The sequence below is a fragment of the Mustela putorius genome, unplaced genomic scaffold (genome assembly GCF_011764305.1).
Source record: "Mustela putorius furo isolate JIRA1106 unplaced genomic scaffold, ASM1176430v1.1 tig00001012_pilon_pilon_pilon, whole genome shotgun sequence".
Classification (NCBI taxonomy): domain Eukaryota; kingdom Metazoa; phylum Chordata; class Mammalia; order Carnivora; family Mustelidae; genus Mustela; species Mustela putorius.
In genome coordinates this window covers 1,505,916-1,518,309 of record NW_025421531.1, presented here as the reverse complement: position 1 = coordinate 1,518,309, position 12,394 = coordinate 1,505,916, and the positions used below count along the sequence as shown (strand labels likewise).

General features: G+C 39.9%; 1 protein-coding gene across 2 annotated transcripts in view; it reads left to right on the top strand.

The window, feature by feature from the left end:
* Positions 1-12,394, top strand: part of CRB1 (crumbs cell polarity complex component 1) — a 145,303-nt gene that overhangs the window by 104,344 nt on the left and 28,565 nt on the right. For both annotated transcript variants that reach the window (XM_004756204.3, XM_004756203.3), the window contains 3 exons: positions 1,594-2,500; positions 5,331-5,459; positions 9,312-9,438. In XM_004756204.3, coding sequence (XP_004756261.1) covers positions 1,594-2,500; positions 5,331-5,459; positions 9,312-9,438 — 1,163 coding nt within the window. The remainder of the gene's footprint in view (positions 1-1,593; positions 2,501-5,330; positions 5,460-9,311; positions 9,439-12,394) is intronic.

The window sequence follows — 12,394 nt, the reverse complement described above, 5'->3', positions numbered from 1 at the left end:
ATACAGGTGTATTTATTATGATAAAGTTCCCCAAAGAAAAGGTGAAATAGAAATACTGTTAGGTATATTGTGATTTTCCCCAGATGAGAAGTGATTTCAGCGTAGTAGTAAAATGAACCTATTTAACATCATAGACCATACTCTTCCTTTCGGAGTTGGAGAGAGCTATCGAGATTTGTTACTTTAACATTTATTTTAAAGCATGGAATAAGACACTTGTTGTTCCTTTCTTTCCTAATCCCAACCCCAAACTTGGTGGGAAAAAACACCACAGTCAAAAGTAATAAAATCAAGAGAAATTTTAATTCAAATAATACATTTGAGTTGTATACGTGAATGAGACACTTGAATTTTCTCCTGCAGTGGTTTCTAACCATTATCTCAATTTCCCAAATTGAGGATACAGGAATTATTTTTACAGATTTTTTATTTAATAATATTTACCTACAATATGTCTGGCAATGTTCTGGGGGAGGAATACTGAAAAGGCCTGATTTGGGAACAAGTTTGATGTCTTTAACGAATGACAGGAATTTTTTGTGGCGTAGCATGTGACTAAGGAAGAGGATGATAGCAAATGGAATTGAATAGTTAATCAAGGGTCAGATCACCCAGACTTTTGCAGGCACAGCTGAGGCAAAGACAGCATTTTTAAGGGTGATTTTTACTGAAAAGTGCCAGAAAGTGAGAATAGAGAATTCACCACTACCTTGACTAACACAGAGGTCATTGTGACTCGAGTAGCTTGGCTTCGGTGAAGTGACTGGCACAAAAGGCTGAGTGGTGTGTATAAAAAAGAAAACGAGAGACGAGGAACTGGAGAAAATGAGAATATAAAGCTATTTAGAGGAGTTGTGGCAGGAAAGGGAATAGAGAATTAAGGAAGCAACGGGAGAAGAGGAGGTGAATCGTGCTTTTGGGTCTTGTGTGTGTTTTGATTGTCTGATGTTGCAGCACATTCAGTATATTTGCGTGCTGGTGGTAAACAACCAGAGGAAAGGGGAAATGATGATGCACAGAACTGCTTGGAGAAAAGCCCCACACACCTGGTGTCGCAGGTCCTGTGAATACAGAAGTCGTGTGAGAGGAAAGGAGACCCACCCAGGAGGTGGAGAACTGGATTTTCTCTACTTAAGTGAATAGTCATAGGTTTTTCCAATACCCCTACCAAGGTCTTTGTCTAGTCATGCATTGAATCCCATTCATTTCCACCTTTTTTAGACATTGTTTCTACATGTAGCCTTTTTTTCAATGGGAAAGAAAGGTATGGTCTGGGTTTTGGTAGCAGACCATCTAGGTTTGGTATTCTGGTCTTATTCTTTATTAGCCACATGACTGTGAAAAAAATCACTTAACTGCAGGGAGTCTCAATTTCTTCTTTTACAAAATGGGGATGACAATAGTAATAATAATAATGATGTGCTCTAGAATTCTATATTAGAAATAATACAAAAAGAACTAGCACAGGGCCTAACCCATATCAAACAGTTGATACATGATGATATTAACTTGATCATTTGTAGTAATAAAGGTAATGAAGCCAACATTACAGATTCAATAAAGTTGCTCATTGGTGTTGCCTTCTCTCTTTAGGTATTGGAAATGCTGTTTTTAATGCACAAAGCAGTGAAATATTATTCAGGAGCAATGGGAATATTTCCAGAGAACTCACCAATATCACATTTGGTTTCAGAACAAGGGCTGACGATGTGATCATATTGCAGGCAGAGAAGGAGCCTGAATTTCTGAATATTAGCATTCAAGATTCCAGATTATTATTTCAGCTGCAAAGTGGCAACAGTTTTTATACGCTGGGTCTGACAAGTCCGCAGTCCGTGAATGATGGCATATGGCACCAAGTGACTCTTTCCATGATGGACCCACTGGCCCAGGCCTCCAGGTGGCAAATGGAAGTGGACAACCAAGCATCTTTTGTGACCAGTGCAGTTGCCACCGGGAACCTCAACTTTCTGAAAGATAATACAGACATTTATGTCGGTGACCGAGCTGTTGACAAAACGCAGGGTCTGAAAGGGTGTCTAGGTACAATAGAAATCAGTGGCATTTATCTCTCTTACTTTGAAAATATTCCTGGTTTCACTAATAAGCCCCAGGAAGAGCAGTTTCTCAAAATCTCAACAAATGCAGTGGCTACTGGCTGTTTGCCATTGAATGCCTGCTACTCCAGCCCCTGTTTGCATGGAGGAAATTGCGAAGACATCTATAGTTCTTATCACTGCTCGTGTCCCTTGGGATGGTCAGGGGCACGCTGTGAACTCAACATTGATGAGTGCTTTTCAAACCCCTGTATCCATGGCAACTGCTCCGACAGAGTTGCAGCCTATCACTGCAGGTGTGAGCCTGGATACACCGGTGTGAACTGTGAAATGGATATAGACAACTGCCAGAGTCACCAGTGTGCAAACGGGGCCACCTGCATCAGCAAACCCAATGGTTATTCTTGCCACTGTTTTGGAAATTTCACGGGAAAATTTTGCAGGTGAGCATAACGTTCAGGTAAAGCTCCATTTTCCTTGTCAAATTGGAAAGCGTTCTGAGCTATGCATCTGTCGGCTGTGCTGAGCAGGAGTGACATAGGTCCCTTCCATCACAATTTGGTCACATAGATGGGATCTCACGTGGTGGGATGTTCCACAGGGAAGAATGGTAGCGTTTTGCCCAGATTTGAAGCAAAACATTTTCTCCAACATCTTCATTAGAATATGTCTTATGAACTGTAGTCCCAGAGTTTGGCAGTTTTAAGGTCTCAAGAAACAAATATTTTTTGCAATAAAATGCAAAAACTTATTTTTTTTCTTTGCTTTTTTTTTTTTTTAAAGATTCCTTTATTTATTTTTAGAGAGAGACAGAGAGCAAATGAGGATAGAGGGAGAGAGAATCTCAAGCAGACTCCCCACTGAGTGCACAGCCCAGTGGGGCTAGACCTCACAACCCTGAGATCATGACCTGAGCCAGAATCCAGAGTCAGATGCTTAATTAACTGAGCCACCCAGGTACCTCCCAAAAGCCTGGTTTTCATATTGTTTGAGGAAGCATGACTTCTACCCCTAAAACAATGCCCTCGGCTATTTCCGGCAGGTAAATCTTGTAAAATCTTGAAAAGTCTATGGTAAATTATAATTTTGAGAAAGCGAAATTATGACTCATATAAATGAACATGTTTTGATGTTTTCATTGAAGTCATTAATTAATGAGGAAATAAGTATGATAGAAAAACCAGGTCAAAGGACAACCTAATTATTTATATATGTGCATATATATTTATTTTTTTTTCCCAATTTAATTGTATATTTTTTTTTTTTTTTTTTTTTTTTTTTTTTTTTAAACATAAATATATGTACAAAGAGATGAGGAAATGAAGTTGCTAATAAATGCAAAACCATTTAATCTTTTATAAAACATTACAATTAATATTTGAAAGTACATTTTTTACCATGTGACAGTTATATCACTATGGGCAAACTCATTTCCATTTCAGTGAGCAGGATCCATTCATATTAATGTCATTTTTCCACAACTTATAGAGCTGTAAAATAGCTTAGTGAAGAAAATCTAAGGCATACGCCCTACAAAATCAAACAATCCTAGAGGATCCTTTATATAACATGCAACATTCCTTCAAAAGACTACTCAGAAATATCTTTTGCCCATTTTGGCATATTTCACAATTTTTTCTAAAACTACTAAAACAGTGTTTTAATTCTAGTAATGACCTTTATCTAGTGTTACATAAACAGAAATAGGAAACAGTATTTTCCAGCTCAGTCACATAGCTTCAGTGTTTCCACGTAGAATTCATTACTTTATAACTTATACTGCTTTTAAATTCACTAAACAACTGAGTCATTATGGGGAGGTGAGAGGATTATTAATAACAAGTAATACATTCCCAGACTTCAGCAGAAACACCTGGAGTGGCAGCCTGTAGACTTAACACTAACTCAGAGCTGGTACCCTAATGGGATGAGTCTCCCAGCAGACAGAACAGGTAGCCATACCTATAAGAAGATGTATTTATCTCCATAACATTTATTGCTGTTCAGAACCTGTGAAGGCAGGGCACAGTATTAGGGGTCAGTATTGACATTTTAGTTGTATGTCACTTTCCATGAGTTAAAACGGACTCATTGGCCAACAGGCAAAGTGCCTGTTTTAAAAGCAAAAGACATTCAGAATCAAAATTTATAGTATAGTACCCTTTGGATAAGTAAAGTAAACATATATGCCCCAGGAACTAGTTCTTCAGTATTTTTTCCTGCCTAATACATCAAAGTCAAGTTCTCAAAGATTAAAGTTCTCAAAAGTACCTTCTAATGAGATTCAAAAATTGTTTATTAAACGGAAGACGTATACAAAGCTTCACATTTGCATTGCTAATTGACCTCTTTCAAAGCCGGTTGACATTTTTGGTTCTTTTGAAAAGTCATTATGATATTTTCTTTTTAAAGTCAAATTGATTAGCTCTTGTGGGAAGAGACACACTTAACCGTCCTATAGGCTAGTTTCTCCGTATTAGCGGCAGTGCGCATAACAGGACAAAATTAAATTCATCTTATATTTCCCGAACATGAATTATGTACCAGATACCATCCATGCACAGTGGGTCATGAACAACACTCCTAAAATTACTTCTGGTCAGTCCCTTCACACTCCTGGATTTTTCCTTTGCATTCAAGTTCTGCTCAGCTTCTAACAATTTGTTCTGCCTTTATAAGGATTCCTTATTACAACTTTGCTGTACTACAAAAGAGCCACCCTCTTGAATTCCCATACAGTTGCCCCCGAGCGCTACATACAGTTGTCCTAGACAGCATTTGGCTTGCATTCTGCTCAGCTATGAATCATTAGGTAGGGAACAGCGAGTGTTGGCGGGGTAACAGGAGTTCAGCTCTGAGAGCCTACAGAGAAATCACATGAGTGCTCGGGTACCAGAGTGCTGTCCTTGCTTTGCTGGCCTTTACAGAGATGCAATTTTCCGTGGCCTGTGTTGATTTATTAGCCAGGCAGCAGCAAACCAAGCTATAGCGAGTTTCTTCCCAGCCCTAAATTTATTGCCACCCCACGGCACAGATCTTATCTCATCAATGAAAACTGTAGGAATGGAAGATGTATAGCCCGCTTGTTACAGCGCCCTCCAGCAGGAGCTGTTTACAGAAAGTGATTGTGTCTAATGCAGCACAATTAAGCATCTGTAGCTCAGCCAGCCTGAGTACTTAATTAGTTTGGCATCAACTACATATATGAACTTTTCCAAAAAGTTTTCTTGAATGAAATGAACAAGATGAACAGCTGTTCTTTTATCTCCCTAGACACACCAGATTACCCTCAACAGTTTGTGGGAATGAGAAGACAAATCTCACTTGCTACAATGCCGGCAACTGCTCCGAGTTCCAGGGTGCATTCACATGTCTGTGCCCTCCAGGTTTTACTGGGGAATGGTGAGTCCCCTTAGAACTTTATAGAAGAAAATTCTGGATTGAAAAACAGTGGGATTATGCAAGGTTGATGTCTCCTCTCATTTTTCCTCTCAGTTCCCATAGGAAAACCCAGGCTGAAATATAGGTCCAACCAGAGTCAGATAATAAAAAAGAAGAAAAATCACAGTTTAGGTCAAAGCAAAGAACAGTTCATTAGCCAAGACTTCAAATAAGAAAATACGTCTTTTTGAAAAATGTAAAATGTGCTATTTTTCTTTCTGATAAGGACTTCTGGTCTCATGTTTCTTTCCTGCTGACTCTAATAAGCGATGCAAATATAGTTGTTGTTGAAGTAAAATAAAATATACTTAAAAGATTGCCTCATAGAATGATCTAGAACCCCGAAAGTTTATAGACCCTAGCCGTATGAGCCCATCTTTCCCAGAGAAAGCCTTCAATAGTTCTTCACCTAATATGGAGATGATGTTATAGAGTTGGCCAGTGGCTTCAGACGATGGCTGAAAATGCAGTCAAATTTGGATATGCGTTTGCCGGGCCAAAGGTGAGGTTAAAAATTAAAAAAAAAAAAAAAAAAGTACTCCCCAGCTTTTCTCAGCTTCTCAAAAGGACCAGTGTCCTCAAAATGATTCTACACCAGGGCTCTCCCTATGCTCTTACATATCTCTTTATGAGCAAATAATAAATAGTTAACCATCTGTTGAACACTAAGTCATGCATCTTATAAATATCATCTCTAATTGTTATTCCTTTCACTGTTCATTTGCATAAATTGAGGCTGAGGGATTAAGTTAGAGGTCAGCTGCCAATCCAGGTGTGTGCTGCAGGGAGATCCCGCTGCCCTCAGGGTCTGGGCTCATCGTTTGGATATTCTGACGGAAATGAGTAAATCTTTGCTTGCAACAACTCAAAAAAAAATGGGAGAAGTGCTCCTTCATCTCATATGCCGTCCGGCACAAGATAGCGATCTCTGATCAAACTCCCCGCATTGAACAAATTAGATAAATGAAAATACAAGGCATTTGACAGAGTTTGATTGAATGAACTTTTCTCAAAAGGGAAGTTAATAAAATTCTGGGTATAATTTGTGCCCCCTGACAACTGCAGTCTGGAGTCATTGGAATGCTCTCTTTCCCAGGTGGCTCTTTTGGCGCAAGATACAGCTATTTTGCCATTTTTACAAAATAGCAGGCAATCACAGATATACCTGCCTTTTACCCAGTCGGCATTCAGTGGCTGATCCAGCTCGTGCCTTCACAGCCTGCTTTCAGCAGCGGCTCCAAGTAGCCCCCGCAGACCTGTCGTATGTGTGCACGGAAGGACGGGGAGCCCTCGAGCATGTTCTATTTTCTAGTGAGCCCCTTCTACCATGCCACGTACTGTTAACGCAGACCATTCAACTGGCCTCCAATTCCATACCCCTCCGAAACAGTGCAAATATTTCCTTGTCCTAAATATTTCCTTGACCAACTCGTTCCCTATATTTAAGTGCTGGTTATTTCCTGCCTCCGTGTCACGGGTGAAGGCTTCATGTCACACGTTCAGCGGCACAAGGCACAGACACATCCCAAGCCTTGGATTATTTTTCTGCTCCTCACACATTATCCCTATTTACAACAAACATTTCTTTTTCCTCCAACATTTGTTTAAAAGAGTCTTGCATTTAAATGCAAATAACTTCTTTGAAATGTGCTAAGAAAAGGAAGCTCCAAGTTTTCCTTCCTCTCTGGGGACCCTCCTCTGGATCAACTTCTCTGTTTCAAATAGATTTCTAAAATAGTGACCACAGGTTTAATAGATGCTGTACTTTCAAAGTCCTTAAGCATGGTCAGTTAATTCACTGGGTGTTAATGGATTTATTTATTTTGATTGTCGATCTATTAATTAATCTCTAATGAAAGCTCCGGTAATGTTCATAATGAATGTGTATGTGTGGTCTCTGTGCACTTCAAAAGAGAAATAGGGGCACCTGAGTGGCTCAGTGGGTTAAAGCCTCTGCCTTCAGCTCAGGTCATGATCTTAGGGTCCTGGGATTGAGCCCTGCATCAGGCTCTCTGCTCTGCGGGGAGCCTGCTTCCCCCCCCTCCTCCCCCCACCACCTGCCCCTCTGCCTACTTGTGATCTCTGTCAAATAAATAAATAAAATTTTTTAAAAAGAGGGAAGTAGATAAGAAATGGAGAAAGAAGAGCCCGAGAAGACTGGAAAATACTAGAGAGTCTCCCAAGGCCTAGGGGCATGGGACTTCCTTAAGGTCCAAAGATACTGAAAAGCTGTGTTCCTGCAAATTGCCTCCTCTTCTGTCTGGCTAGACCCCCAGCTTTCTAGTGTCATCCTGGCAGGTTGCAAATGATGGATGGTGTGAACACTCCGGCCCACCCAGGACAAAGAGTGCTTGGCAGCCTCTCCCAAGTTGTCGGGTTTTGCTCAGATCTAATCAGAGAGGCCTCCTTCCAGGGCAGAATCCTGAGCCAAAAAAAGAAAACAAAAATGTCTCAGCTATGCTTGGTATCCAGCGGGATAAGGAGCTGTTTTCCTGGGAAGAAATCTTTTTTTCCTTTGTACTTCGGGTTGGCCCTCCCCACCCACCCCGCTATCCCCCTTCATTTTGAGCCTAGTAATTTCGTCGATGACCCAGACAAGCAAGTGTTACCTTTTGGGGGGCGAGGAATGAAAAGTGGTTTACATTACACTTGGACATTGTAAGTTGCTCTTTGGGGATTCTTGAAGCTAGCATTTTATATGAATTTCCCAAAGTAAAAGAGATACTTTAGTTACTGCTCTATCCAGGGGCCTAACAGAGTGTTTGGCATATGATTAAGTGCTAAATACACAAGTACTGAACCGCTGAATGAAAGTGACTGGCGAGTTAATCGGTGAGTTTACCGAAAAATAAGTTGTTGGCCGAAGGTCGGGGAAAGACAACAGTGTCCCAAGGAAGTGGAAAATTTCAGTATACCTTAGTATTGATAACACTTGTTGGGGAAAATTTAGCTTTTGAAAGTCATTCTACCTGAATATTTTAAAAACTACACTTAGCTCTAAAACATATTTATTAGGAAGTGAAATTTCCTTTTTTTTTTTTAAGATTTTATTTATTTATTTGCCAGACAGAGACCACAAGCAGGCAGAGAGGTAGGCAGAGAGAGAGAGGAGGAAGCAGGCTCCCCGCTGAGCAGAGAACCCGATGCGGGGCTTGATCCCAGGACCCTGGGATCTTGACCGGAGAAGGCAGAGGCTTTAACGCACTAAGCCACCCAGGCACTCCAGGAAGTGAAATTTTCTAATTACCTACTTCTGCTTTTTGTTGAAAAATAGGATTCCAAAAAAATAAAAAGAAGATTCCAAAGGAAAATAACCCCAGTTCTTCAAGAATAAACTGTTTTTTCCTTCTATTTTTGATGGGCTTTCTTTCCCCCCACAGCCCGAGGGCATGGATGTAGTACAATCCTGACAGCAGGGGCACAGATCTGCTCTGTAGACTCCAGGTTGGCAAAATGCAGCCTCACGGTTCCCATGTGTCCCCAGTAAACTGAACCAAAGGTGGCAAAGATGGCAAATGCTCTTTGGGGAGAAAACGACCATTCCTCAGGTTTTTTCTTGGTTTCTGAAATCTCGCACCTGTTTTTTCATTCTAATTAGCTGGGCATGTGTACAGATTATTTCCCTTAAAAACGAAATTTGGGACAGGAATTTTGAGCAACGTGTCCCCACATCATGATGTGTACGTAAGTTGCATGGGAGTTGGTAAATCAGACCGTAGGGTTCCAGGTAGATAAGGCATTTTTTTTTCCCCATTTCACAGCCAATTTATTCAACAGAGACCAAGGCTGCTGCTGTTTCTGTTTCTGTTCAAGGTGCGAAAAGGACGTGGATGAGTGCGCCTCCGACCCGTGCTTCAACGGAGGACTGTGCCAGGACCTGGTCAACAAGTTCCAGTGCCTCTGTGACGTGGCCTTCGCGGGCGAGCGCTGTGAGGTGGACGTAAGCGGGATCTCCTTTTACGTGTCTCTCTTACTGTGGCAGAATCTCTTTCAGCTTCTTTCTTACCTCATTCTGCACATGAATGACGAGGCAGTTGTCGAGTGGGGTGAACAGGAGGATGACTAACACTCATGGAGACATTCCTGACCTTAACAGCCATTGAAGCTCCAGAAATGTCTTGACGCATTTGAGACTCTAAAAAAGAAAAAGAAACACTACCTTGAAAATTAAAATAAATTCAAGGACTGTTTGAAGCATACCATGAGTGTCATATGAGAATATTAAGCATTTACGTACTTCAGCGATATCTGTAAAAAATATTGTTCTTAACGTAACCAGAAACTTCTCATTGAGTACACTTGTACAAGTACGTTGTTTTTCTTAGTGCTTCCACGTTTGAGTGACGACTACAGTAAGAACTGATTCTCTCCCACACTCCATTTCTGTGTATACTTCTGTAGTGTTAGCTGCCCCGTGCACCCTGATCCTAAGACATTGACGTTCTTTCGTTCCTGTCTATAATTCATGACATGACAGTTTGACTAATTAAACTGTTTTGCATCCGTCTATGTTTTTATACATAGCTATTCAAATGAAGTGTTGCCAACTCTCTGGGAAGTTAAAAATGTATATAAAGAGAAAGCAGGGAATGACGCAAGATCCCTAAAATGGAGAAAGAAAAATTTTCTGATCTAATTGGTATCAAAACTCAAATTATGCCTCACCAGTATACTTCCTGTTTCCACAAAACCTCTCCTCCAGTTGTGTGACAGGGAAACCCTACTTCCATTTCTTTTTCCTATAATAGTTTCTGTTCAAATAGAGTACTTTTTGGTTAATTGTTTATAAATTTTGACCTTGCTGATATTTCTGTCAAATAGACTGATTTGAATTGCTTTTTGAAGCATCTTTAATAAAAATAAGTACTGTTGTATATCCACACACCAAAAAGCATGTATTATAAAACTTGATTTCTTGGAAGCATGTTTTTCTAAAATTTGCAAGAATCATCTTTAATTATCTTTCTGGAAAAAAAAACAGGGAATCAGAGTAGATTTCATTATCAAAATATATTTGACATTATATTTCTTTAAAAATATATACCTGAAATGATGGCTCTACAAGTAAATTAATAAGATATGCAAAAAAATTATAGCTATTTCTTAGCTTTAATTGACTAAATATAATAATAATTGAAAGAACTTTATTTGAGAATATTTTTAATTCCTTCCACGGGCATGTTAGAATTTCTGCTAACTATCTCTGTGTGGGTATACCCTTCCAAAGAAGACATTGTGCCTATTTAAATGGAAAAGTGGTTTGATCCTATGAATTAATTTAGAAAACAGCTACAATAACAATGACCTGACAAATATAGTTTTGTAAATGTGTCTATGTCTTTCGGAGCTGCCCTGGTTTGACAACGCGAAATTGATTTATCCTTTGGGTGATATCCAATAGTCATTTGGCCCCGATTGTGTAAAGAAAGTTGTTTTTTTCTGTGGAAATGACCAAGGAAGACCTAACTATACCAATCAAAACAAAAGGACAAAATGGTATATCATAAAAACAAAGGAAATGGATTCAATTCTATTTTTCAATAGTCCTAGAAGATTTTATGCAGCCAATTCATATCCTCTAGGACACTGGCAGTCGTTTCAGATGGGAAGCAACTGATTCTGCAGTCTCTCCTTCATCCTCCTCCGTTTCCTCCCCTCCAGGCAGCACGCACCTTCCTGCTGTCTCAGATGGATCCTTTCCAAACTTAGACTTTGCGGCAAGAGATTGGGAAAAACCCCCTACCATGTTTGCCTGGAAGCAAGCATAAAATAGATTATGGCCACGTACATATGGCTTTCACACTGACTCCCTTTTTGGACATATCTGTACTTGCATACTTACAGACCACTTCCGTGTAATTTTTCACCTCCAGGATATATCTGAGTCCTTCACAAATGCTTTCTCTCTGAAATTCTTTTGTCTCTGTGTCACTGTCACTGTCAACCACTTTTCTATTTTCCACATGTCTTGTCATGAGATGCCTGACTTAAAATAACAAAACAAAACAAAACTTTCCCTTCTCTGTTTTTCTCTATTTTTAATTGCATTGTGTATGGTTCTGCCTTTTACATATTTACATAGAAAAATAAAACTTGTGTTTCTGTATCTCTACTTCTCATCCTCTGACAACTGTCTTCATTTGCCTTGACCGTGTCTTGCGTGGTTAAGATGTCCACAAGCCAGGCACACCCATGCACAAGCACGCGTGTGCGTGCACACACACCTCATAATGAACACCCAAGCATCAGTGCTCATCTTCCTGGATTGAGGTCTGCTTCCCTAGATGTGTCCCTGCAAAGTAAATACCTGTGGGCATCAAAATCAGGGTCCCGTGTACTTCGCTCCTTGGCAAGTATACCTTTGGTTGGCGTTCTAGAACTGATTATATCCCTAATTGCTCTCTCTGTGGTTTACAATGTCTCTGCCCGTAGTACGCATAGTTCAACCTGTTCCACAGAGAAGCCATCTCACCTAAATGAAAGAAATTCAAACAAACTCTTCTAAAACAAGTCTCTGAAACAAAACCTGTATTTAGTTGCATACCAGATCATTTCTTTTTGCTTATTTTTAAGATTTAGTATATGAGCTAAATGGGGCCATGTCTCTGTGTTTGGCCATGCCTCTTTCTTCTTTGTGTGTGTGTACATGAAGAATGGTTTTTATTACTCTCCTTTTTAGGGAGCAGGGAAGTAGAGAAAATAGGAACGTTTGCAGAAATTAGTGTTCGGCCAGCATGAGGAAACAATTAAATTTCAGTAGCACTATTGAGAACCTATCCTGGGCCAGGGACTGTGATGAGCTGTTTTTAAATATACTTTTTTTTCAGCATAAGAGCAACCAAAGTCTCTCACCTCCCAAAATCTTCACTAAATTGTGCCTAAAGATCCTTTTGCCA